The sequence below is a fragment of the Phoenix dactylifera genome, unplaced genomic scaffold (genome assembly GCF_009389715.1).
Source record: "Phoenix dactylifera cultivar Barhee BC4 unplaced genomic scaffold, palm_55x_up_171113_PBpolish2nd_filt_p 000051F, whole genome shotgun sequence".
Lineage (NCBI taxonomy): Eukaryota > Viridiplantae > Streptophyta > Magnoliopsida > Arecales > Arecaceae > Phoenix > Phoenix dactylifera.
Window position 1 is genome coordinate 877,503 of NW_024067670.1, and position 24,315 is coordinate 901,817.

The 24,315-nt window shown below is 40.1% G+C and overlaps 1 protein-coding gene across 1 annotated transcript; it reads left to right on the forward strand.

The window, feature by feature from the left end:
* The first annotated feature begins 221 nt into the window (after positions 1-221).
* Positions 222-18,744, forward strand: LOC103716987 (protein WHAT'S THIS FACTOR 9, mitochondrial). Its single transcript, XM_039116080.1, has 2 exons — positions 222-1,893; positions 18,362-18,744. The coding sequence occupies exon 1, from the start codon at positions 503-505 to the stop codon at positions 1,748-1,750; it is 1,248 nt and encodes a 415-aa protein (XP_038972008.1). The 5' UTR covers positions 222-502; the 3' UTR covers positions 1,751-1,893; positions 18,362-18,744.
* Positions 18,745-24,315: the final 5,571 nt, after the last annotated feature.

Here is a 24,315-nt window from a genome sequence, read left to right on the forward strand (position 1 = left end):
GGATAATTATTATTTTTTTATTGGTACAATGGCGGCTCACACACGATAGGTAAGAGTATAGCCAATAAAATTAGAAAAAAAGAGATAGTATAAAAGATAAGGTGCAGACACGTGGTTCTTCTAGATGAATTGTTCAGAACAAGGATGTATGGCGAATTTCTCACTCGTGGGATCACACGCGTCGTTGGCGATTCTACAATTCTATCTACCGCACGTGCAAGGCTATCCCACCTACACGCGAGTGTAGGTCTCGCATGCCCCTCGTTAGCACTCCCTGGTGAGGACGGAGGAGAGGGAGGATTTGGAATAAACATGCAACAGAGCGATCAGAGTAGAGTTTAATTAATCGGTTCGGAGAGAATTTGGAAGGAGGGAGAGCGAACGCAGTGAGATGTGTCGGATTCGGCATAGAAGAGACGGATGTGTTCTGTTAAATCGGCGGCGGTGAAGGGCAGCAATCCTCACGGTGTTAGCTACTGCTCTTTATTTCTGTGATCAAACGATGAAGAAGGTGCGGCTCAAGTGGGTGAAGAACCGGGGCCTGGACCACATCATCGACCGGGACACCGACATCAAGGCGGCGTGCCTCCTCAAGGACGCCATCGGCCGCAGCCCCTCCGGCGCCGTCCTGGCCCGTTCCCTCGCCCCGCTCCAGAAGCCCCTTGGCCTCACCGTCCCCGTCCTCCGCTTCCTCCGCCGCTACCCCACCCTCTTCCGCGAGTCCCCCCATCCCCGCTTCCCCTCCCTCCCTGCCTTCTCCCTCGCCCCCGCCTCTCTCCTCCTCGACCGCCTCGAGCGCTCCGCCCTCGCCGCTTCTCTCCCCACCGCCGCCGACCGCCTCGCTCGCCTCCTCATGATGTCCCGCTCCCGCGCCCTCCCCCTCCCTTCCCTCCTCCCTCTCCGCTACGACCTCGGCCTTCCCCTCGACTTCCCCTCCACCCTCGTCCCCGCCCGTCGCGACCTCTTCCGCCTCTCCCGCCGTCCCCACGACGGCGTCCCCCTCCTCTCCCTTGCCGACTGGCCTGACGACCTCGCCTTCTCCGCCCTCCAGAGCCGCCATCAGGCCTCCCTTTCCGACCCCTCCTACCGCGACTTCAAGAAGCCCCCCGATTCCTCCTCCGCCCCTCTCGCCTTCCCCATGCGCTTCCCCCGCGGCTATGGATCCATGAAGAAGGTCAAGGCCTGGATGGAGGAGTTCCACCGCCTCCCCTACGTCTCCCCCTACGAAGAGGCCTCCGGCATCGACCCCGATAGCGACCTCATGGAGAAGCGAGTCGTCGGAGTCCTCCATGAGCTGCTCAGCCTCACCGTCCACAAGAAGACCAAGCGCAACTACCTGCGCTGCCTCCGCGAGGAGCTTGGCCTGCCCCACAAGTTCACCCGCGTGTTCACCCGCTACCCGGGGATCTTCTACCTGTCCCTCAAGTGCAAGACCACCACGGTGGTCCTCCGAGAGGGGTACGAGAAGGGGAAGTTGGTGGAAAACCATCCGCTCGCTCGCATCCGGGACAAGTTCTACTATGTCATGAGGACGGGGCTTCTCTACCGGGGCAAGGGCATGGCGCAGCTGGTACTGGAGGAGGATGATGTGATTGGTGGCGGAGGAGATGGCATGGAGAAGAAAATGGAGGAGGATATGAACCATAATGATGATGATGTTGATGGAGATCATGATGATGGTAGTGATGAGGATGAATGCTGTGAGCTGTATGCATCAGATGAGGAATCGGAATCTGATGATGATGATTGAATGATGGCCTACAATCTCCAATATCTTTCCTCTTTCGCACGGCATGGCTAGCAGTGAAAAGATTCCATGAGGGAAGCCACCCTTCTCAATGCAAAATGTTGCATTAGGACAAATTTTGTTCATGCTAGAGGATGATATGCCCTGTAAGTGGTTGATTCGAGAGCCCCCTTTTGTAGCTCTACTTGATGCTTCATCTTATTTTTGATAGAAACCATGTTCATTTATTTTCTCCCTCTCATGCTATTGGTTTCTCCTTGTTACAATGTTTAGTGATTATAGCTAGTCATAAACTGGAGTTTTTGTCATGCACATGTTTACATGCTTTTAGATTTTAAAATTACTGTTCTAACTATTGCTTATATATGTTGTAAGTTTAGTAAAATCAAGGGCTCAGCATGATTAAATGCTGGAAATTGCTATTGGTTACTTACTCAAGAACTGTTACATGTTCATATAGGATGTGTTCTTGGAGGGAAGCTAGTATCCATGTATGCAAGTGTGATGTATGGATACATCGCGGTGTCTTTTACTGAGTTTACTCAGAAAAATGTTGTATTCAAGACATGATGAGAGGGGCAAGATTATGAATTAGCTAATAAGAAAGTGAGAAGAATAAGTTAATTGATGATTCTTAACATTGTTAATAAGTCTTGAATGAAGATTTCCAGAACATGGATAGCCATGTATACTAAAGGATGCAAATGATTTCATTGTACTTATATACTAAAGGATGTTGTTGGAGATGCGATTTTAAGACAAATAGGTAAGTGTTGGGAATTTATACCTATATTGTGGGAAGAAAACAATGCAACATAAATTCCCTCAAGATTTATGTTCTCTTACCGCAAAATGGTATGACATTGTAGTTGCTTGGTGCAAAATAATATCTTTTTTAATCAGACTTTACCTACTTATTTTTTTCATACTTTTGCATTAGAATATGAGAAGATGCGGGGGGGGGGGGGGGGGGGAGGTGGAAGGATAAGAGGAAGAAGGAGAGGAAGGGAGAGAGAGAGGCCGAGTAGCTTCAAGCCATCGATGGGAAGTTTTGAGAGCTCCAAATCCAATGACGAGATCAAGAGAGGGGGAGAGAGAGAAGAGAGAGAGAGTCTCACCTAGTTAGGACGTCATCGTTGTCATCGACTCGATGGGGATAGAGAGCTTCGAATGAGGATTAGCGCTTCAAAAAGGGCAGCTCCAAATAGGGGATTAGGATTTGAACAAGGCCTTTTATATCTTGATCCGACAGCTGAATTGTGTTGGTAACCAATTAGTTCAATTTGGGCAGGTTCGGCACGATTTGGCTTACCCTAATATGGAGCATGGTTTAGCATATTTTAGGTTTTATTGGTTCAGCTTGAATACATTAGGGGCTTGTCGTCTCTCTTACTTTAATTCTATTACTTTTTTAATTGATCTTTTGGGCTTATGTTTTAGGGTTGGTTTGACATCCTATTTGAGTAGAAACTAAGTTATTAAGATCTTATTTAGACTCATCGAGTTTAAACATGGAGAATAGAATTTTAAGGTGTTTATATTTGTGGGTGCGAGTGTGCAGAAGTGGGCACCCACACTACAACCCTAACAAGGTAGGTCCTGGCTAAATGATTGAGGACCTAACATTAAACATTTGAGCTATTGAATGCAATCTACTATGTTACTATCAAAGATTCTAGTGATTTTGACAATTTCTAGCCTATATATTGCTTTTGCATCTAGCGATCAAAGATGGATATATTAAATAACATGAAATAATGCATCTTTTTTGACCATTAGATGCATAGGCTAGAGATTTCCAAATCACATAATTTTTTGTTAGTAAGCAATTCAGAGATATTAGACTATCCAATAGCTTGAATCATCAATACTAGCCCCCAGTTGTTTGGTTAGGACTGATGTTATTAGGGCTGTTGTGTGGGCACTCTCATATTAGCATTACTATATATGTATACATACATATATATATATACATATAATATATTATATATATTTTATATATATATACATATGTCTGTGTATATGTAGGTTTAGGATCAAGTTACACTTGGTGTAACACTTATAAAGTTACACTCTTTTTTGAATTGGATGATGAGACTCCTACATTGATGATCTGAGCCATTGGATATAATCTATTATCACTAAACTGCTCATGTACAAAACAATATGTGATTAAATTGTTTTTGTCCACCTGATTCATAGGCTAGAAACTCCCAAATCATATGATTTTTTATGTGTAAGCAGTTCAAAGGTATTTGATCACATGCAATGGCTCGGATCATCAATGAGGGACCCCCATCATCCATGTCAAAAAAAGTATAATTCTAAAATGGTTACAAGTGTAACTTGAAACTAATCTATATATATAGACCAGTCATTGGAAGGGCAACCTATGAAACTTGTGTGGATCAGATCTGAAAATATTAGAATAAGGTGTGGAAAACCCAAACAATGGGATTGTGATGATGCTCTAGAGGCAAAGAATAAGCCTCGAGCAAAAGGAATCTAGCCAAAAGATGAAAGAAAAGGAATAAGGTGGAAGAAGAATGTATATTCTCGAATTTTATAAATTTCTGCAATACTAAATTGAATTATAGCAAAACTACCCTTTTTATAACTATAGACTCTCCTAATACTCCTAAAGTAGGACTTCCAGATTAACGAGTACTCTTCCCTATCTTACTAAGCACAAAGGAAAATCAACTTTTCTGAAATACTAAAATTCATCATACTATAGTGTTGCCCAGTAGACACCCCAAGAGGGGGGTTGAATTGGGTACTAATAAAACTTTGGTACTTTTTGAAGTAATCTAATATGACTTGTGAAAGCTTTCTTGATTTTAAACTAAGAAGATTAATCAACCAATTAATAAAGCAATAAAGTAAAGATGCTCAAAGAACCATGACACAAATACACGGAATTTTATAGTGGTTCGGAGCCAACCCTGCTCCTACGTCCACTCCCCAAGCCCCACTTGGAAGTTCACTATAATTCCTAGGATTATACCCGGTTGTTTTACAAGCTTATAATCTAACTTGTTGTTTTCATGAGATCACAACGAACTCGGTCGGTTTTCGCAGGCTCACCGATTAGAACTAAACCGATTGTTTTTCCGGGCTGACAATCCAACCCAGTTGGTTTTCCCCGGCTCACCAACTACAACCTTAACAACGTTAATTTTACATTGGCTCACCAACAAACCTCAATCCCCTTGATTCAATCCTCTGATTGAATCAAGAAATAAAATCAGAATATATGAGTTATAAAGTTACAGCATAATATAAACAATATGAAAAGGAAGAAGCTCTTAAATAGATTTTATGCTGAAGGAAGATGTGGCTTCTTCTTTTCTGGATCCTCTTCTGAATATGCCGGTGGTTGAGGATCAGATAATCGAGCCTTGAATGTAAGCGACCTATTCTTTCTTGGTCGAAAGTACCGCGCAAAGGGCTTTCTGTGTCAACAAACAATTCGAAATACCTCGACTTTTTCAGAACAGTAGTTACTCCTCTTTTTCTTTTAAAACGGCTCTAATCTTTCTTTTGGGAAGATGTAAACCTGAATGCCCTTTAATGGATACTATGTTCTTGTTTCTCCTCTCCTTTTAAATACTTTTCGAAGCTCTTCTTTTCGAAAAATAGCCGTTAGAGGGAGTAAGAGAGCCGTTCTGACATTACTGTGCAGCCTGACAATATGACCGTTGAGATTGGAGTCGACTCACGCGACTAGGAGACGGCTCGGCTGAAACTAGAGATGACTCGTATTCTTCAGGAGACGACTCGCTCACTGTATCTCTAATAGTACTGACTAGGCGTTTCTTCCAGGAGATGGCTCGCGACATTTAGGAGTCGACTCGCCAAAAGTGGGAGACGACTCGCGACCTTCAGGTATCGACTCGGTCTCAGTGAGTCAGAACTTGATTTTCTGTCTTCCCTCATTGGAGTCGACTCGATCTCAGTGAATCAGAAACTGACTTTATGTTTTGTTGGAGTTGGCTTGTCCACTGTTGGAGTCGACTCGGTATCAGAAGCTTTGAAGACTTGATCTCTGACTTGGTCCTTGGAGTCAACTCGGCCTTAACAGGAGTCGACTCGATCTCAGTGCCCCAGAAAATATGGAGTCGACTCGATATCAGTGCTCCAGAAAACATTCTTCTGTCATTCTTGTTGGAGTCGACTCGTCCATAGCTGGAGTCGACTCGGTATCAGTTGGAGACGACTCGATAACAATTGGCTTGAAAGCAGGTCTTCTGTCTTTTCGCAGAAGTCGACTCGCCTACAGTTGGAGTCGACTCGAGTACTGTACCTTAGAAAATATTTCTTTGTCTTTGCTCTCAGAGTCGGCTCGGTCTCAGTTGGAGTCGACTCGCGCTCTGCACTTAGAAATTCTACTTTCTGCCAATCCATCCGGAGTCGACTCGCCTAGACTGGGAGTCGGCTCGAGGGCGTGCCAGTTAGCAGTCTTTGTGCCAGAGTCGATTCAAGAAACTTTGGAGTCGACTCGAGTGCAGGGTGAAGATTGAAATGGTTCCAAACATAGAAAAGGTTGAATTTAAACTCTTTGAACCATTTTTTTAAGTCATTCTAGTATATTCAACAATATTTTTCCTGAAACACTCATTTGAATTCATTAGTATAATATAAAATATACTCAAGTGTTTTGGGCTCATCAAAATCAAATAGGGGAACAACAATCACTCAACATATAGGACTCCTCATAAAAGATCATGAAAATTTTTTCATATCACAATCCTAATAATTCAAACTTTTCTTAGTCGAACTAGAACCCAGAGTAGGACATTTAGTTGTAATTCCTACTTAAAATAGGACTCATATATGGATTAGAAAATAGGCCCAAGATTTGGTATGGAAATACCTAGAAAGTAGAAAATCTAGACTTCTCCTAAATGAGGACACAATTTTAGACCTTCTTTTGCCATATCGCCTATGCTTCACCATGAATATTTGATTATCTACTTTGACTACATCAATCCGCTCTGGCTGAGAGAGATTCAGCTCCAATGAATTGGCCCGAACCATTCAAGAAAACTTTCCATACTTAGAGCTCTTCTTTCGCTTTAGTGTAATTGTAATTTGATGTCTGTGATGAAGGAAGGTGTAAGTATTCTCTCTCACTGAATGCTCCTTTTCAAAAATGCAAGGCTGAGTAGGCAGAATTTGTGCACTGCAATAAGTATTACATCACACCATACTTGCTCTTGTAACATGTCTCCAAATGGTAAAGTTTAGTAAGTATCGTGATTGCACCATCATGTTGCTATCCTGGTCCAACCATGAAACTGAATAAGGATGAGCAATTTTATTTTATCAAAGACCTGACGTTTGAACAAAATCTTGGGAAACATGATTTCCAGTGCTTCCAAGTTCCACTGTCAATGACAAGTGTGCAATGGTGTCCACAAAAACAGCCTTTGTGTGAAAGACAGTATTGCATAGCTAGCCATTGTCTGAAAGTTGCTGTTGTGATTGTGATTCTGATAAAAACAAATAAGTGCATCCCTTTTCCATACCGTTGAACAATATATGATGATATTTATCAACCCTCCTCAGAAGTATCATCTTGAACATCATGCTCTTATTGTTCTTCATTACCAACTGTAGTATTCACTTGTCAAGTAGGGTATACGCTGTCTATATGTCAATTTGGATGCCTTTGATATGGCTTCTGTAACTTTAGATGGTTGTCCTAAGGTTTTGACTGTTGCAATAGGAGCCTTGGAGTCAGGTGGCACATAATAGCTCTTCTCTTCAAATTTTTCTTCTTTTCATAAACTTATTTGATAGGTTTCTTCAACTGTCTGAAGCTTGAACCCAGTCATATCATCTTGATGAAGTCAAGGGCATCTATTGTGCGAGATATGTTCCATTATGATGATCTAAGTCCTTACAGAACTCCTAAGAGCATCAACTTAAAAGATTGGAGCAAAGTTATATGATAGTCCAAAATTGATCATCTATCAAGTTTTGCCTTTTTTAATGTTTCATTAATTAGTCATGGATACTAGGTTAAATTCCTTAAGTAACTTAGACATAAATTTACTTGGCCATCAAGTTAATCCTTTTAATTACCGCTTGTCCATCAAGTTAGTTGGGCTCCAAGTTACGGTTTTTATTTCATTTTGTTACTTGGCCTTTAAGTTAGGGTAGGCTATATATCATGGTAAGGGAAAGCTAACGATAGACTTGAATCAGGAATTGTATGGTATGAGTTTGTGTTGTTTGAGAAAGAAAGTTTCTTTCCTTCTTCTTATCCCTCTTTAATCCTCCTATTTCTCCTCGTCTCGCTCTCACGCTCCTCTCTCTCTCTAGTCTTCTTTTCTCTACCCTTCTCTACTCTCTTTTCTCTCTATTTCCATGGCTTTCCTCATGTTTTATGCCCATTTATGCACAAACAGGCCTCCCCAAGTTGTCCTGCATCATATCTTGTATGGCCAACTAAAGTCCTCTGCACTTTGTTGCTGATACATCTCCAGTTTCATACTCTCCCACTTGCCATGTACTCATCTACCATGCCTACTCCTTGTCGAAGCTGATTAAACTTGATAATAAGCTTTGTTGGTTATCTACGGGGAGAATCATTGTTTCAATATTTGTTTTCATCTCCTCCCATTTGTGAACCTTTCCTCTGCCACTTCTTCTATTTGCTTTTTGAACCTTATTCCACTATATATTAACAGCCCCTTTTAATTTTCTTGTTGCATGTTGCACCTTCCACCCTTCAATTGATGTCAAGCAAAGAAATTTTCCACATTTGAAAGCCAATCTAAGAATACCTTAGTGTTCATCTTTCCATAAAATCCTAGAACTTCCAATTTTACTCCTTTCTCCATCATGCCAAAAGGTTCAACTGCTTTCTAAGGAGCTCGAGGACCCATATGTGTCTCTCTAAAATTATGATGGTAATACTCTACAATTTGTTCCACAAAATTATGAGCTTGCTATCCGATATTACTGTGAGATATCGCGGGCTGTCCATGCACTTAAAACCCATACTTCTTCTACCAATGAGTTTCTAAAGTTCTAATTTGCTGATTCGTGATGTTTTTATCAGCATATGACTATTTTTGAGAAGAGAAATCAGCGTATTATTTTCCAATAATTGAAAATCAAGATCAGATTTTAAGTGTTGTTTTCCATGTGCACCATGGGATTTAATTTGGACCAAGGTTTGCTGTGCCAATACAGAATCCATACTTGTTGTCCGATGGCACGGTATGGGTGTGGTACCATGCTTTTTTGTTCTAGGCCTGTACCAGCATAGCTAGAGCCAGTGAGGGAGGGGGAAAGAAAGAAGGAAAGAGAAGAAGAGAGGCAGAGGGAGGGAGGGAAAGAGAGGGAGAGGGAAGGGGAGAAGGAGAAGGCCGAGAGAGGAAAGAGAGGGCTTTCAAGCCCCCTCTCCTTTGGGCGCACAAAAATAGGGGCGGAGCCCCTCTCTCTTTCTCTCTCGGCCTCTCTCTCTCCCCCTCCTCCCTCCCTCCCTCCCTTTCTCTCTCTCTCTTTCTCTCTTTCCTTCTCCCTCTCCCCCTCCCTCACTGGATTTCTCGAATTGAGGGCTAGAACCATGCTAGTCTGCCCTTGGTACGGTTCAGTATATTCCGAACTAAGCGGTTCAGAATGGTACCGCCTTCCATATTTTGGACATGATTTTCCAAATTTGAAAAGGAGGGCTGATCTGAATTATCTTGGTCCAACACTTTAGGATTTCTACAACTTCATCAAATCTTTTGTTCTATTGTCCATTTGTTTGTGTTCCATCTACAATGTAGTTGTATCTAATTGCTGCTGCACATGGCCTAGTGCGTCCTCATGTTGTTGGAATGATTCGTCTAATTCTACTTATTCACCACCATTGCAACTTTTGAAAAAATCGATGGCATAGGAACTTCTAATGCTATGATATGGATGAGCCCGGGGGGGTGGACAATAGGGGCTACGCCCCCCCAAACATCGGTAAATACCTAATGTACTATATAGTAGATAGAGAGGAATCTTGGTTATTGCAGTATATTGGCCTAGGCTTTCCAAGATTTAATTCTAGTTCCTCCATAGCTTTAGCTTCCAAATCAAGCTAAAACTATGCTTGTTATATTATTGTATCCTATTCTTAAGGAACATCTTATGTTGACAAATAAATAACTAAATAAATAAATTTTGTCAAATAGAAATGAATGATTAGGTTCCAAGAACACAACCTTGGAATTTTGGGCATATTGGTTAATAGTTTTCCTAGGACAAGAAGAGCATCTTTGCCCCATGCTCATTACATTTGTGTTTCTATTATCACCTTTCTCCCATACACCATCCACCCTTTATGGTGGTGTTCATGGACCTTCACAAAAAACTAACTCCCACTTAGGCAGCAATGGATTTTTGTTGGAGTTTTATGAGTGTCTACAAAGAAAAATAGCTTTAAGGAAAAGTAAGAGCAAATATGAGATTGTCTTTCAATAAGCCATTAATAGGGTCCCTAGCTAGTGAGTCTTCATTTATATCTAAAATAGCTCATCTCAATTATTTTTTCCCTTCTAAATATACTTATATTGCTTCCTTTGTTGTTCATGGCTATCCTGTAACAATTTTAAACTAAAATTGAGATATATTTTTACAATATTAGCAATTAGCACTTATTAGGAAAATTATAGTTTTGTCATTATTGATCAACTAATATTGTTGGCCTCCCAAGATAGTGGTTCCATCCCTGCACTGTGATACAATTTGATGTAGATGTGTCCTTCAAAGGCCAATCTATAGTATTGTATGACCTATATTTTTAAGTTAGATCTAAAAATATTAGGGTAAGATGCAAAAAACCTGCAAGACAAGAATGTGGTGGCACTCTAGAGTAAGATTCGTCGAATCAGTACTAGATGTTGTTCCAGCCGATAACTGGCACAGTATAGTACAATCCATACACTGCTATTCCGGGGTGTATGGAAAAGGGAGAGGGAGAGGGAGAGGGAGAGGGGGAAGGAGAAGGAGAGAGAGGAAGACAGAGGAAGAGGGAGAGGGAGGGGAGAGGGAGGAGAGAGAGGAAGCAAGAGAGAGAAGGAGAGGGAGAGAAAGGGAGAGAGAGGGACTGACTTGGGATGGGCTTCGACGATTAAGTTTCGAGGACAAAGGACTTCGCTGCTTTAGGGATGGAAGGCTTCAAATCCGCACGACCAAGCGAGGGAGAACAAAACAAGGCTAAAAAAAATCAAGCTCCTATATACGGAACCGACTGGCTGAGCCATGCCTACAACTAATGATCTTGTTCAATACTCTCCGAATCAACTTGTTTGGCATTGTTTGGTAATCCTTGCTTTAGAGGTCAAGAACATGCCTCAGGTTGAAGGAATCCAACCAAAAGTTGAAAGAAAAGCATAAAGTGGAAGAAGAACAAAAATTTTGAAATTTTTATAATATTTGCAATGCTGAATTCAGCAGCAAAACTACCCTTTATAACTGCAGATTCCCATGATACTCCTAAAATAGGACTCCTAGAAGAACAAGGACTTTTCCTTATACTTTCCAAGCACAAAAGAAAATCCAAAACATTTTCCTAATAATTGAGAAATTCATCATACTATAGGACTCATAAAAGATCATGAAAATCTTCTCAAATCATAATTCTAATAAGTTTAAAACCATGGTATGCCGAATCGGCCCGTACCGGCCAGTATAGGTTGGTACGACCTGGTCCGGCCAGCTACCGGTACGCCGGAGCCGTGGAAACCTGTACGGGCCGGTTTCGTGCCGGAAACGAAGAAGACGAAGAGAAAAAGAGAGACGCAGGGAAGAGAGGGAGGGAGACCACCTGTTGCCGCCATCGGAGAGCCGAGGAGGGGCGTCGGAGGCCGGTGGGGGCGGCAGAGCCCGGCGGGGGGCGGGGGAACTCGTAGGGGCGCGGCGGAGGCCGAGGCCGTGATTGGGTCCCCTGTTTCGAAAGAAACAGGGGACACGGTTGCGGCTTTTTAATTTGGGGGTTTTAAGTGAAGTCGGCATATCAGTTGCTTTTAATTTGGAAATTTTTAAGTGAAGTCGGCAAATTGGTTGCCGACTTCACTTAAAATCCCCAAATTAAAAACTGCGGCTGTGTCCCCTGTTTCTTTCGAAACAGGGGACGCAGCCGCGACCTTGGCCTCCACCGCGCCCTCGCGGGTTCCCCCGCCGGCCTCCGCCGCCCCTCCGCGGCTCTCCGATAGCGGCCACAGGAGGTCTTCCTTCCTCTCTTCCCCGCGCTCTCTTTCGTTCTCTTCTTCTTCCCCAGCTCTGGCGGGGAAGAGCTTTCCGGTTCGTACCGCCCGATTTCGGTACAAACCGAAATCGTACTGATCCGGTAGGCAACTGGTACGCCTACCGGATCCGGTAGGCAACCGGTACGCCTACCGGATTCGGTACGGCAGACCTTGTTTAAAACTTTTCTAATCCAACTAGGACCCAAAGTAGGATGTTTAGATGACACTCTTTAAAATAGTTTTCAAAAACAAAATACAAAAAATAGGCCCAAAAATAGGCATGAGAATCCCTAGAAATTAAAAAACTTAGACTTCTCCTAATGATTTAAACGTGAAACTTTTACCAACTAAAATCAAAACACACAAGGAGTCAATTTTAGACTATTTTTGCCCAAATCACCTATTTTTGACAATGAATATCTGATCCTCAACTTTGACTACATCATACACACACACACACACATATATTAAAATTTATTATTTTGTTCTAGCTATTTTTTCCTACATGTTTAAAATAACTAACAGATTGAGAATTCAAATCTAGTTTGAAGTTAACACACTTTGATCAACCATGGAAGCATGATTGTGATCCTGCAAAGAGGTAGTTTTCATTTTCATTATAACGAAAAGATTGATAAATTGTAAACATACCTTGGTGCAAAAATATTCAAAAGAATACCATACACCATAACACTTTTTCTTGAAAAATACTCAACAAAACTCATATTCAACAAAATAATTAGATCATAATTTTGATGACATTCAGGGTCATTTTGTAAGTTTTAAAGTTGACATTGTGCTTGAAGTTGATTTGCTGAAACAGTACCAAATTAGATTGCATCTCATCTGCTGTTGTTAAGGGTTCAGCAGATGGTGCTGAATCCAACGTCATAGCCAACTTTTCTAATGCTTCAGAATCCTCATCAAATCAACATTTTAGGATGAGGAGTCTAGTCTTTATCATTAAATTTCTAGTCATATTGAAACCTTGTTAATAACATTGAGTAATAATGTACGAGTCCAAAGATTGGATTGCATCCTCGTTAAGCTTGTTTTTCTTTAATTGTGGATAAAAGAATAAGTTCTCCAACATCTCTTTGCACAAGAAGTATTAACATTCTGTGACGAAACCCTTGTTGCAAGCCCAGGCAATTCTGGAGAACTTGCATTATACGTATCCCACCAGACAATAGGATCCCTCTCATCTCTATCTCCAATGGCTTTCAATCAAGCAAATACCCCCTTAATTGTGAAAGAAGTTGGTTAGATGCCTTTTAATAATCAAAAAATTCTTAGGATCTCTAACTAATGATTGGAGAGTATCGAGGTAACCTTTCTGAACTTCACGATCAGCATTTAGCTTGCATCTTTTTTCACCTCATGCCATAGGACTCCAATCAACTTTTGGGTAATGTTTTGGTATTGGAACATTTACAATGCAATAAAGAGGAATATTCAACTTATCCTATAAATTAACTACCATATCATGAACTGCTTGATAAACAATTGGATTATCTTTCATATACTTCAATGGTAGCTTTATCAGAATTAGCAAACTTGATCATACATGAGCAGGACTTGTGAAATTTAATGTGAACCTCAATTTAGTCCAAAAGTTGTCATCCATGATAGTTTCGGGGACCTTTTATGCTCTTCTTCATGTCCAGTCCTCACTTTGCCCATTGGTTACTTATAACTATGGATGCTAAAGCTCCTTTAGTAGTTAACAAACAATGCATAACGAAATAACGATGCCCAACAATGCATAACCAGATAATGATGCCCCACAATGCATAACGAAATAATGATGCCCAAATGTGGTTTTCTTCTCTTTCAACACATTAAGCTTAGAATAATAACATGGATATTATTTTTTCCATAATTGACAATTTCTTTCCCCTTTCTAAATGTATCCCATGAAAATGAGAGTAGGACTAGGATTGTTGAACTGGGCTGTACTGCCCGGTTCGGGCCAAAACGAGCTGACCCGATCTCTGATCGGGTTGGTTCATTCATGGAAAACGGTTTTGGCCCCTACGGGGCCGAAACAACAATAATTCCAGTTGGAACCGGCCGATACAAGAGCGAACCGGATGGTTCTGTCCGGTTCGGCCAAGATTCGATGCGAACCGTAATTTCGATTTGGCCAGGTGGGTTCACACCGATTCCGGTTAATTTTATTCATTTTATTATTTGTATCATTTTAAAGCAATAAGATGCATCATCTAGCTTAAATCGAAATAATAGAAATATCAGAAAACATTAAAAAAATATCAAAAAAATAATAAAAAAATATCAAATTATACTTAAATTCATAAAAAAAGTTCGAAAAGAGAGAGAGAACTCTCCAAAAAAAAAATACGGCGTGCGGATGAGGGAACCAGGCCAAGGATTGCCGAACCAAGCCAACTGGTTCGGTTTGGTCTGAACCGGTACCGAACCGAGCCAGGCGCCGACCGGTACGGCATACCAGTTCGGCAGTCCTTGGAGTAGGATGCTTACATGTTGCTATATCTTTCATCAAGAGACCAAATTATGAGCCAAACATCATGACCAAACTATGTGAAAGTATCTACTTTCAGTTATATGACCAATTGCTTTGTAATTATAGGCATTGTTAGTGAGCACCTAAACAAGTTTATTAGCCCCAATTGTATCAACACTTTTAGAAGAAGCCCACCAGACTTTTTAAAAGATGAATAATTAATCCCATCAATGAAGATTGCCTTGCCATTAGTGACAACCATGATATTTATAAGGCTCTGTTTTTTTTTTTTTATAATATTTGTCCACCTATCTAAGACAATTGGGACTTTATAAGTCAGCCATTTTCCTTTGATAGGAGCAAGTTCCTTTTCTACTTGGCTTCGCTCCTTTTCCAACAAACTTGTTCTTAGCATGGTTACAATATTCAGTATTCTTTTTAAAAAATTGTTGCACAGATTAGTCAGTCATTTGTGAATGGATCACGATTTTATCATCAAATTGATGAAGATCGTGAATAATTTGCGAATGCATAAATTATCCATTGAAAACAAAATGGGCTCACAGCCTCACACACCAGATTATGCATCCACGCTCAAGCATCAAGGATTTGAGCTGGACCACAGCATTGGTCTTTCATGGGATGGGATTTTGACTTGTCAATTTGAATCGCTATAGTAGTAAATTATTTTTTCGAAAAAAAGGAAGCGAAAAAGTTCATTCCCTATCCCTCTTCTATACTCTTTTCTTTCTCTTTTGTTTCTCTCCATTTCTTTTTTTCTCAATTTCCCACATGGCAGGGGCCAGCAACTCTTATTCACATGTTATATGTGGAAGTCATTCTTAAAAGGAATTTGCTGTTTTGCTGGATTCTGCACTTCCTCATCAGATTGATTATGAATGCCTTTTTTCAATGATATATATATTTATTTTTGTATTTTTTATTTTTAACAATTTCGAACTTCTAGATTTCTTTTTGAATTTGGAACTTTTCAACCGTCACCTATTTTGACTAATAATTCCTAAAGTCATTAAGAATTTAGTAAAAGCAACAAACAAGAGGGATCAAAAAAGGGGCATGCTTGTGAATCATCGAGATGGTAGCCTACCTGAAGTGTTGGGATGGGGGCACCCTGGTAGTATCCCGCCCCGAGGTTCTGGACTGGTAAGAGTCTCAGGATCGTGATTGAACCCTTGTTGTCGATAATATTAGCTAACTTTTGCCTTTCTATTTATCTTTTCCATTAAAAACCCCACAATTTTGCATGTTTTTCTTTTTCGAAAATTTATCCTAACCTCACTGTTAATCAGTTTTTGATTATTTTCTCTTCTTTTCATCTATTGATAGCTGGCTCATAACTAAAACAAGATTTATTAAATAAATTACAGCAAAAAAATGTGGTTCTGCTCAAGGATCACTGACCTGGTACCGGTAGGCATACCGGTCGGCCACCGGACCAGTTCAATACCGATTTGGACCAGTTCGAACTGGTACCACTGGCTCGGCCTCCAAAAGCCTAAAAAAATTTGGCCTAGTCAGTACAGGCCGGTACGGGGGTCAGTTCAGACCGGTTTGGACCGATACGGGCCGGTACCATTTTCTAATGCCGAATCGGACCGGTTCGGTATGGGCTGAACCGGCCGGTACGGGCCCGTTCAGCATTCCTTAGTTCTGAGTAACTATCTCCATAGATTCCACTTCAACCAAATCATACCCTAGATCATCAATCCATGGGCAAAATCATTTGTTTTACCAATAATTTAATTTCTATAATTAAGAAAATATTTATGTTCAAATAGAAAATTTCTGCAAGCTTTAGCTTTTTCTTTGAAGCTCCAAACTACAAGAAACCTTGAAGTTCCTTATTCCTATATGTCTTAGCATCAATTCAGGTATCAAAGATGTATATCTTTGATTATATGGAATTAGGTGTGCTATATTTTTTCTGGGGTTAGATGTCTTTGATCTTGTAGAGAGAATTTGTTTTCCTTATCTGTTGTGCTCCTTATTTGCCACGTTGTCTTTTATATCTTTTCCTTATTTATGTTGCTTGATTGTACTACCTATAATTATTGAATATTGTATTCTACAATCAGGTGCATGTTTGTCTACACATTGTAACCAAATAATAATATAAACGACTGGTGGTAAGAAGAGAACCACATTGAATCTCTTTTCTCATACACTATTTTTCAGATTCTTTTCTCTTAGCCTTTCTTCTTTGTCCTCTCTCCTCTCATCTCAATTTATTCTTCTTTTCTTCTTTCTTTTTTACTCATAATTTCGAAGCTGATCCTATTTGCTTCTGATGTGAGAACAAAAACATGGTATCATAGCAGGTTCCAGTCTAATTAACTGATTGAAACCTTAGCGTTATGTGAAAGGGCTCTTTTGCTGTTTGTTACAGCAGATTAGATTTGCTATCATGCCAATAAAGTTGTGCCAATGGAAGATTAGATCTGATTGTGGGAAAGAAGATTCAGATCAAATATGAAGCTGATGGTATCTTTTCTGACTGCAATTATTTTTAATGCATCGATCTCTTAGTATTACATTTATTCGTGAGATGGGAGACTCTTTGAAAATGGTTTCAAAATTGGGAAGTAGTCAAAATGACTTTCCAAATTTGGTGATCACCATAGTAAAGTTGAATGGAAAGAATTATTCGGAATGAGAACGATCTGCTAGAATGTTTATTAGTAGCTGTAAGAAGATGGGCTACATCCCAGGGTCTATTAAAGAACCGCAAGCAGGTGATGCAACCATGATGAGAAAGCCTAGCTGTGATAAGTTGGTTGTTACATTCAATGGAGCCTCATATTATGTAGAAGTTTTCTTTTTCTCCCCACTGCAAAGGAAATCTGGATAAAATTCAGAAGACATTGTCAAAAGCATGATAATCATAGATTATATCATTTGCATGGGAAGAAAATTACCATGAAGCAAGGAGTGAACTCTGTAGAAGATTATTATGGTTTACTAAGAAAGTAAGATTATCTCTGTAGGAGTGAACTCTGTAGAAAATTATCAGCCCTGCACTACTGATCTTGCAGAGATAAATAAAAGAATAGAGTACCAGCAACATTTTTTCCTAGACTACCACCTGAAATGGAGCTGTAAAGGGTGCAAATTTAGCCAAAGATAATCTTCCCTCAATGGAGGACATGTATAGCTATGTGAGAAGTGAAGAAAGTAGAACGTCAAAGTCTAGGAGTCTTGGATCTGTTGAATGATCAGCATTACTAGGAGATTATGAAGCTGCAAAAGGTAGAAGGTGGAAACTCTAGCAAGATACAAGGCCGTTCTAAGCTAAGTGATGCAGAGAAAGAAAAGCTAAAGTACGGTCATTTTGGAAATATAAGGCACACCATGGAGGTGCTGCAATTTAAATCCTCACCCAACTATTAGTGGCATTCAAATGTAAATTTGCTTCTGTTGAGGGGGAGCAAACTGGTATAGATTCATTAAATTAGTGTGGCACTGTTGATTCTCGATATTAGATTATCAAGGATCTGTCTCAGCAGTTAGCATCTCTTAAAGGTTCATTTCATGATCAAATTGGAGGCAGCAACAGGTATTTCTTCTCATGCATCAGCTAACCATTTTCAGTCTACCTCAGAATTCTTGGATCATAGATTCAGGATCTTTTGACTATATGGCCAGTAAGCAAGAGGGCTTCTCTTCTCTTATTCTTATTTTTGGTGGGGTAAGGTTAGCTAATGGATCAATATATTATGCATCCGAAATGCTACTCATCAGCTATGCTCCTCCATGCCTCTTCCATCTGTAATTCATGTTCCCTCATTTCCTTGTAACTTGTTATCTGTAAGTCAGCTTACCAAATAGTTGAAATATAGCATGACATTTTTCCCATCCCATTGTGTTTTCCAGGACCTGGAAATGAAGAAGATGATTGGTGGTGTCCATGAAGCTAATCGTCTTTACTTCTTGTTATTGATGGAACCCCTACAACATGTTTGGATGATATCAATAATGTCACAAGCCATGTTCAACTTTGGCATCATAGACTTGGACAGATTTCCTTTGTCTCTTTGTTTAATTTTTCCTGGTCAGTTCAGTTGAATAAAGGAGTTTTGTTATCTTGTGAAACATGTTGATCTTCTAAACGTTGTAGGACAAGTTATCCTCCAAGTAACAAGCCTTTTCTATTTTTCAGCTTGTTCATTCTGTAGTTTGGGGACATGCTCCTATTTTCTCTTGTTTTGGTTATCATTATGTCATTTATTTGTTGTTGTTTTTTCTCAAAATTTTTGGGTATATTTGATGAAATGCAGGGATGATGTTCCTGGCATTATTTTCTCTTTCTACAAAATATTGGAAATGCAGTTTGGAGTTAAAATCAAGATTTTCATGTTGATGAGACTAGGGAATATCAAAAGGAGTTAATTGATTTCTTTGCCTCAGAATGGGTCAAAATATAATTTTCTTGTACTTGTACGCCACAATAGAACAATGTTTTTGAGAGGAAGAATCACCATCGACTGGAGGTCACTAGGGCTTTTCTGTTTGGAATGGATGTTCCCAAATTTTATTAGGGGAATTTATCTTTACCGCTACTTATATGATAAATCATATGCCTACCCCAATTCTTGAAGGGAAATATCCTTTGCAACTCCTTACATATGCTCCATTGTTTTCTTCACCTCCTAGTATTCTTGGATATGTTGCCTTTATTCATATTGTAGGTCCAACTAGTGATAAATTAGGGCCTTAAGCTGTCAAGTGTGGCTTTCTTGGTTACTCAAGTACACAAAAGGGGTACAAGTGCTATTGTCCAGCTATGAAGAAGTTTGTCTCTCATGATTTTACTTTCTTTGAAGGTATCCATTTTTTTTCTCAAATGAGTGTAAAATGTTTGAATAATCTTTTAGTTTATTATAAAAGAAAAAGGTTGCAGAAATACTAAATAGGAAGCAGTGCAGCAGCTTCTTTCATCTTAGTTGGCTTTGCCTCATCCCTACACTTTTGGTATTTAGGCCTCGCTCTCTACCTCTCCCCTCTCCCTTTTCAGGACTAAATTGAGATATATGAACAAGCTTTCTTCTTAGCAGAGAGAGATACTTTTGGCCGAGGGTTTTCTTATTTTAACTATATCTACAAAGATTGTATCTTGGATATTAGGGATAGAGAGATAAAAGCAGATTTATTGATACTAGAAATGAAGGACTTTGATTTGATCCTTGAGATAGATTGGTTGGCAGCACATCATGTAACCATTAACTGCTTTGAGAAAATAGTGAATTTTCATATCCCTGGCTAACCAAAAGTTTAGTTTTGTGGGTAGCAAGTTATCCACTCCACCAAAAGTGATCTCAATCTTGTAGGCCGAGCATCTCCTTAGAAACGGATGTGAAGGATTCCTAGCTACTACGAGTGACACCTAATAGAGGGAGCTCTAGTAAGAGAATATTCCTATTGTGAAAGAATTTTCTGATATCGTTTTAGAAGATTTGTCAGAACTATCTCTTGATAGAGAGATTGAGTTTTCCATCGACTTAATACCTCGCACTAGTCCAATTTCCAAAACATTATACCGAATGGCACCAGCTGAGTTGAGGGAGCTGAAGGAGCAATGTAGAAGCTATTGGACAAGAGCTTCATTAGGCCTAGTGTATCTACTTAGGATGCTCCTATACTATTTGTGAAAAAGAAAGATAGTAGTCTCCATATTTGTATAGATTACCAAAAATTAAATAAGGTAATAGTGTGGAACAAATACCCCTTATCAAGGATTGATAATTTATTTGATCAATTGCAAGGGGCACAAGTATTTTCAAAAATTAGTCTTTGCTTTAGCTACCATCAGCTGAAAATAAGGTCTGAAAAATATGTCGAAGACAACCTTCAAAATTAGATATGGACATTATTAGTTTTTGGTTATGCCCTTTGGTTTGACAAATATGCCTGCAGTTTTCATGGACCTCATGAACTAGGTGTTCAAGCCCTACTTAGATCGGTTTGTGGTAGTTTCCATCAATGACATTTTGGTCTATTCAAGATGATGGATCTTTCGAATCTCTCCTTTCTATTTATATCTTGGCCGTAGAAGCTAGTTCGGAGATCAATTGTTAGACTCTAAGCAGTGTTCATCTTAAAGAAAAGATTTCAATGTCATCTTTCCCTCTGTTCCCTCTCGTTGGTGTCTACTATTTTTCTCCTATTAAAATGAACCAAGAAAAAAAAACATCATTGCAAGTGTTAGAAGAGCAACAATGATTGTTGTAGCTGATTTTATTTCATTCCTATTTCTCGCTGTGAACCTACTGAAATTCTATTTTTTGGTTTCTAACGGCATTCCCATATATCTTATAAGAGGTGAAGTGTCACTCATTTTTTATTGCTGAAATAAAGTATGGCTATGCACTATTCTCTTTTTTCTTTTATTTTGTTTAGCATAGTTTTGGTTGATAAGCACTCTCTCTTATAATTTATACTGTGCATATTTATTTATTTCATGTACAAGGTTTTTAAATGGAGCAACAACTATTCAAATTGAAGGTAAAATTTGGAGGATATTTTAAGAAGGTTAAAAATTCTATAAGAATTAAGTACTACTTTGGAAGATAAAAGAGTTGGTTAGTTGATGTTGATTGTCATTACTATAAGGACCTATATGATTGATAGGAGGCAAAATGGATCATCCTACTCCGGTGTGGAGCCACCCAATTCTAGCCGAGCAGACCTTAGAGCTGAGCAGGCCCGACCTCGGTCTCGCCAAGAGTCAGGCCGACCTTGGACCTTGCCGGTGGTCGAGCCGACCTCCGCCAGAGGCTAGGCCGACCTCAAACCCCGCCGAAGGCCGAGCCGACCTCGGCCAGAGGTCAGGCTGACCTTGGACCTCACTGAAGGCCGAGCTGACCTCGGCACGAGGCCGAGCCAACCTTGGCACTGTTAACCTTGATCTCGTCGAAGTTTTCGCGGATCCTTAAAACAAAAGAAATGGTTCCTTCCCAAGGCTTTAATAGCCTACCTCAACGGCTCTATGCTCGGGCGGCCAAGCGGCCAGATCATACCACATGGTAGACCCAGAAGCTCCCTCAGCAGATCTTTCAAGATCACGGTGTTAAAAACCGGTCATTATGACGGCTGCCTCGGGGGGTGGGGTATTGATGACTAGCCCCTCACATACCACCAGGTAACGCTTCGAGAGGGAGTGCGCACACAACGTATTAAAGAGCTTCCTCCACTACTTTTGCTTGGAATGACGTGGCGGATCCTCAAAACAAATTTGAAAAGATATCTCCTAAATCCTCCGCCCGCAGGATTGATCTTCGCGGTGTACGTCACCTCCAACGAATAGCCAGCTGATCACGAATTGGCCCGAGACTTCAGGTAACAACCATGACCCTCACCCTATAAAAAGGGGTAGAGGAAGGCCTTCGGTAAGCCATTATAAGCACTCTTAAGTCATAAGAGGCCATCAAAGGCACTCAGAAACCTCTCCAAAAGCCCTGCTAACTTAGCCATCGAAAGGCCTTCGCCGGAATTCCTGGCCAAGGCTTTGTGCAGGTATCCTGGAGCATAGAAGGTGGCCCTCTTTCTCCATCCCGGCCAGCATCTTCTCGGCTTCCTCCGGCCTGGACACCCTCAAGCCAAACTTCAACCACAACAATGATGATATAGTGCATACCTTTAATTTGAAGCTCGAAGAGACCATAAAGATTTGATATGTGATTGGACATTTAACGCCTAAGTCTTACAATATATTAGACACAGATCGGTGGAGATTATGTTGGATGTCGATCTATTTTTTTTTCTCTAACAATATATTTTGTTTTATAATGATCAAGATGATATTCTTGCAATGAGATAATCTTTTTTTGATTGCAGAAATGTGAACAAATTTTTATTTACCGAAAATATTTACTTTTCTACTTTATATTATGCTTGCATTCCTATGTGGCTTTATATTTTTTACTTGTGAAAAGATGCAACAATAACTTAACAAAGTCTTCTAATAAGACTTTCTCTAGGTTGTTGAAATTTATATAATACATAACCAAAGAAAAACTACCAATAGTTAAATGCATGGATAGAGCACAAATGCCAAACCTTAAGTCCCATCCATAACTATCTTGAACCCATACAATATACGTGGCTGATATGAATGAACCAAAACTTCTAGAAAAATAAAACAAATTGAATAGTGAGCCTTTTTTCACTTTCTTTAGAGCATTGACATTCCCCCCCCCCCCCCCCCCCCCTTTTTTTGCTAAAACGGGCATTTCATACATCACGGGTACGAATACATCCAATAGAGTCAGAAAACAAAAGGTTCCGAAGTGCTCCAGGCAGCTCTCTCTCCCCAGACCACAGGGTACCTTCTGAGTGGCTTGCAACATATGCCGCCACCCAGTCAACCGCTCTGTTGGCCTCACGATATACATGCATGGCCTGAAATGTGACACTCTCCTTCGCCATATCCCAAATGTCGCGGAGCAGGAGGTGAACTCCCCCATAGATGCTCGAGCCCTTTCAGACCCAGCTAATCCCAGTGGCCGAATCTCCCTTCAGTAGGACTGAACTCGCCTAAAGCACTCGCCGTGCGTAACGCATACCCATTCAGGCCGCCCGCAGCTCTACCCTAGGAACTGAGGTGTCAAAAATCTGATAGCCCTCTGCTGCCACCACACCAGAGCTCGACCCCCTGATGACAAATCCAGCCCCTCCTCTCCTAACTCCATTCAAGACTGAGCCATCAAAATTGACCTTAAGGAAACTCGGAGGTGGGGGTTCTCAGGTAAAAAATACCCTATGTGGAGCAGCGGAAGCAATATGAGGGCCCTAGATATCTCGAGCTATCAAAGGTTTATGGGCTAAATCTACATGTATGATCTCTGCTGCCTGAGCTTGAGCCCACTCCATTACGAACCGCGGTGATGGGCTACCCTTGCCAAAAATCCGGACGTTCCTGGCCAGCCATACGTGATAAGCTGTACAAGACACCCGAATAGCCATGCTGTGTATGTGAACATGTCACCTTGCAAAGAGAGTACAAGTTTTCTCCATAGCTCTTAATTTTTTTTTGACTATTTCAAAACTGTCAATACAAGAGCAACACTTAAGTTCTTGAGACTTATGTTAATTTATGATGTATTAATTTATCCGACTTGTCTAGAAGCATAAATGCATGACTCTAACGGATATAACAATAATTAATAAATTCAAAATTATAAAGTCTAAGATATTAACTAATAAATACATGATTCTGAAGGCTATCACATTAATTAATGTGTCTAAATTTTTTTCTATTTACTAGAATTCTTTTTTGCATATATACCCTTCTAAATATGCAAAATTGAATTAGTATTCTTATAAAGTTGCTATTAGCTTGTATGCTCTTATAAATGTTTCATTTTGCATGTCTACTTATTAAGGATACTTTAGTCATTTTAATTTGAAACCGTTAATTTTTTAACGACGTTAGATGGCATAGGTACATATGCAAAAACAAGGATAAAAAAATAAAGATAAAATAGCAAAATAAGTGTTTTACGGAGGTATATATGCAAATATCAATTTTGGGAGAGTACTCATACAAAATTCGATATTTAGGAGGGTATTCATTGAAATTTTTTTTAAATTTTTCTCTTGTTATTAGAAATTTTGTTCATTTTATACGTCTTACATGATTTCTAGGGTACCACTCTTGGGTTCATGTGATTGTGTTACGTGGTTGACCTAGCCGTTGGGTTTGGAGCGCAACACGTACACATCAGGTATTAAATATTATATCGAAGAGTTAATCAAGTTAAAATTCTATGCTTTAAAATGTTTATAAACATCCACTACATGCCACAAAAATTAAATCACGAGGAACAAAC

Excerpts from the sequence above, each read along its gene's own strand:
- LOC103716987 (XM_039116080.1), top strand. The coding sequence starts at position 503 with ATGAAGAAGGTGCGGCTCAAGTGGGTGAAGAACCGGGGCCTGGACCAC.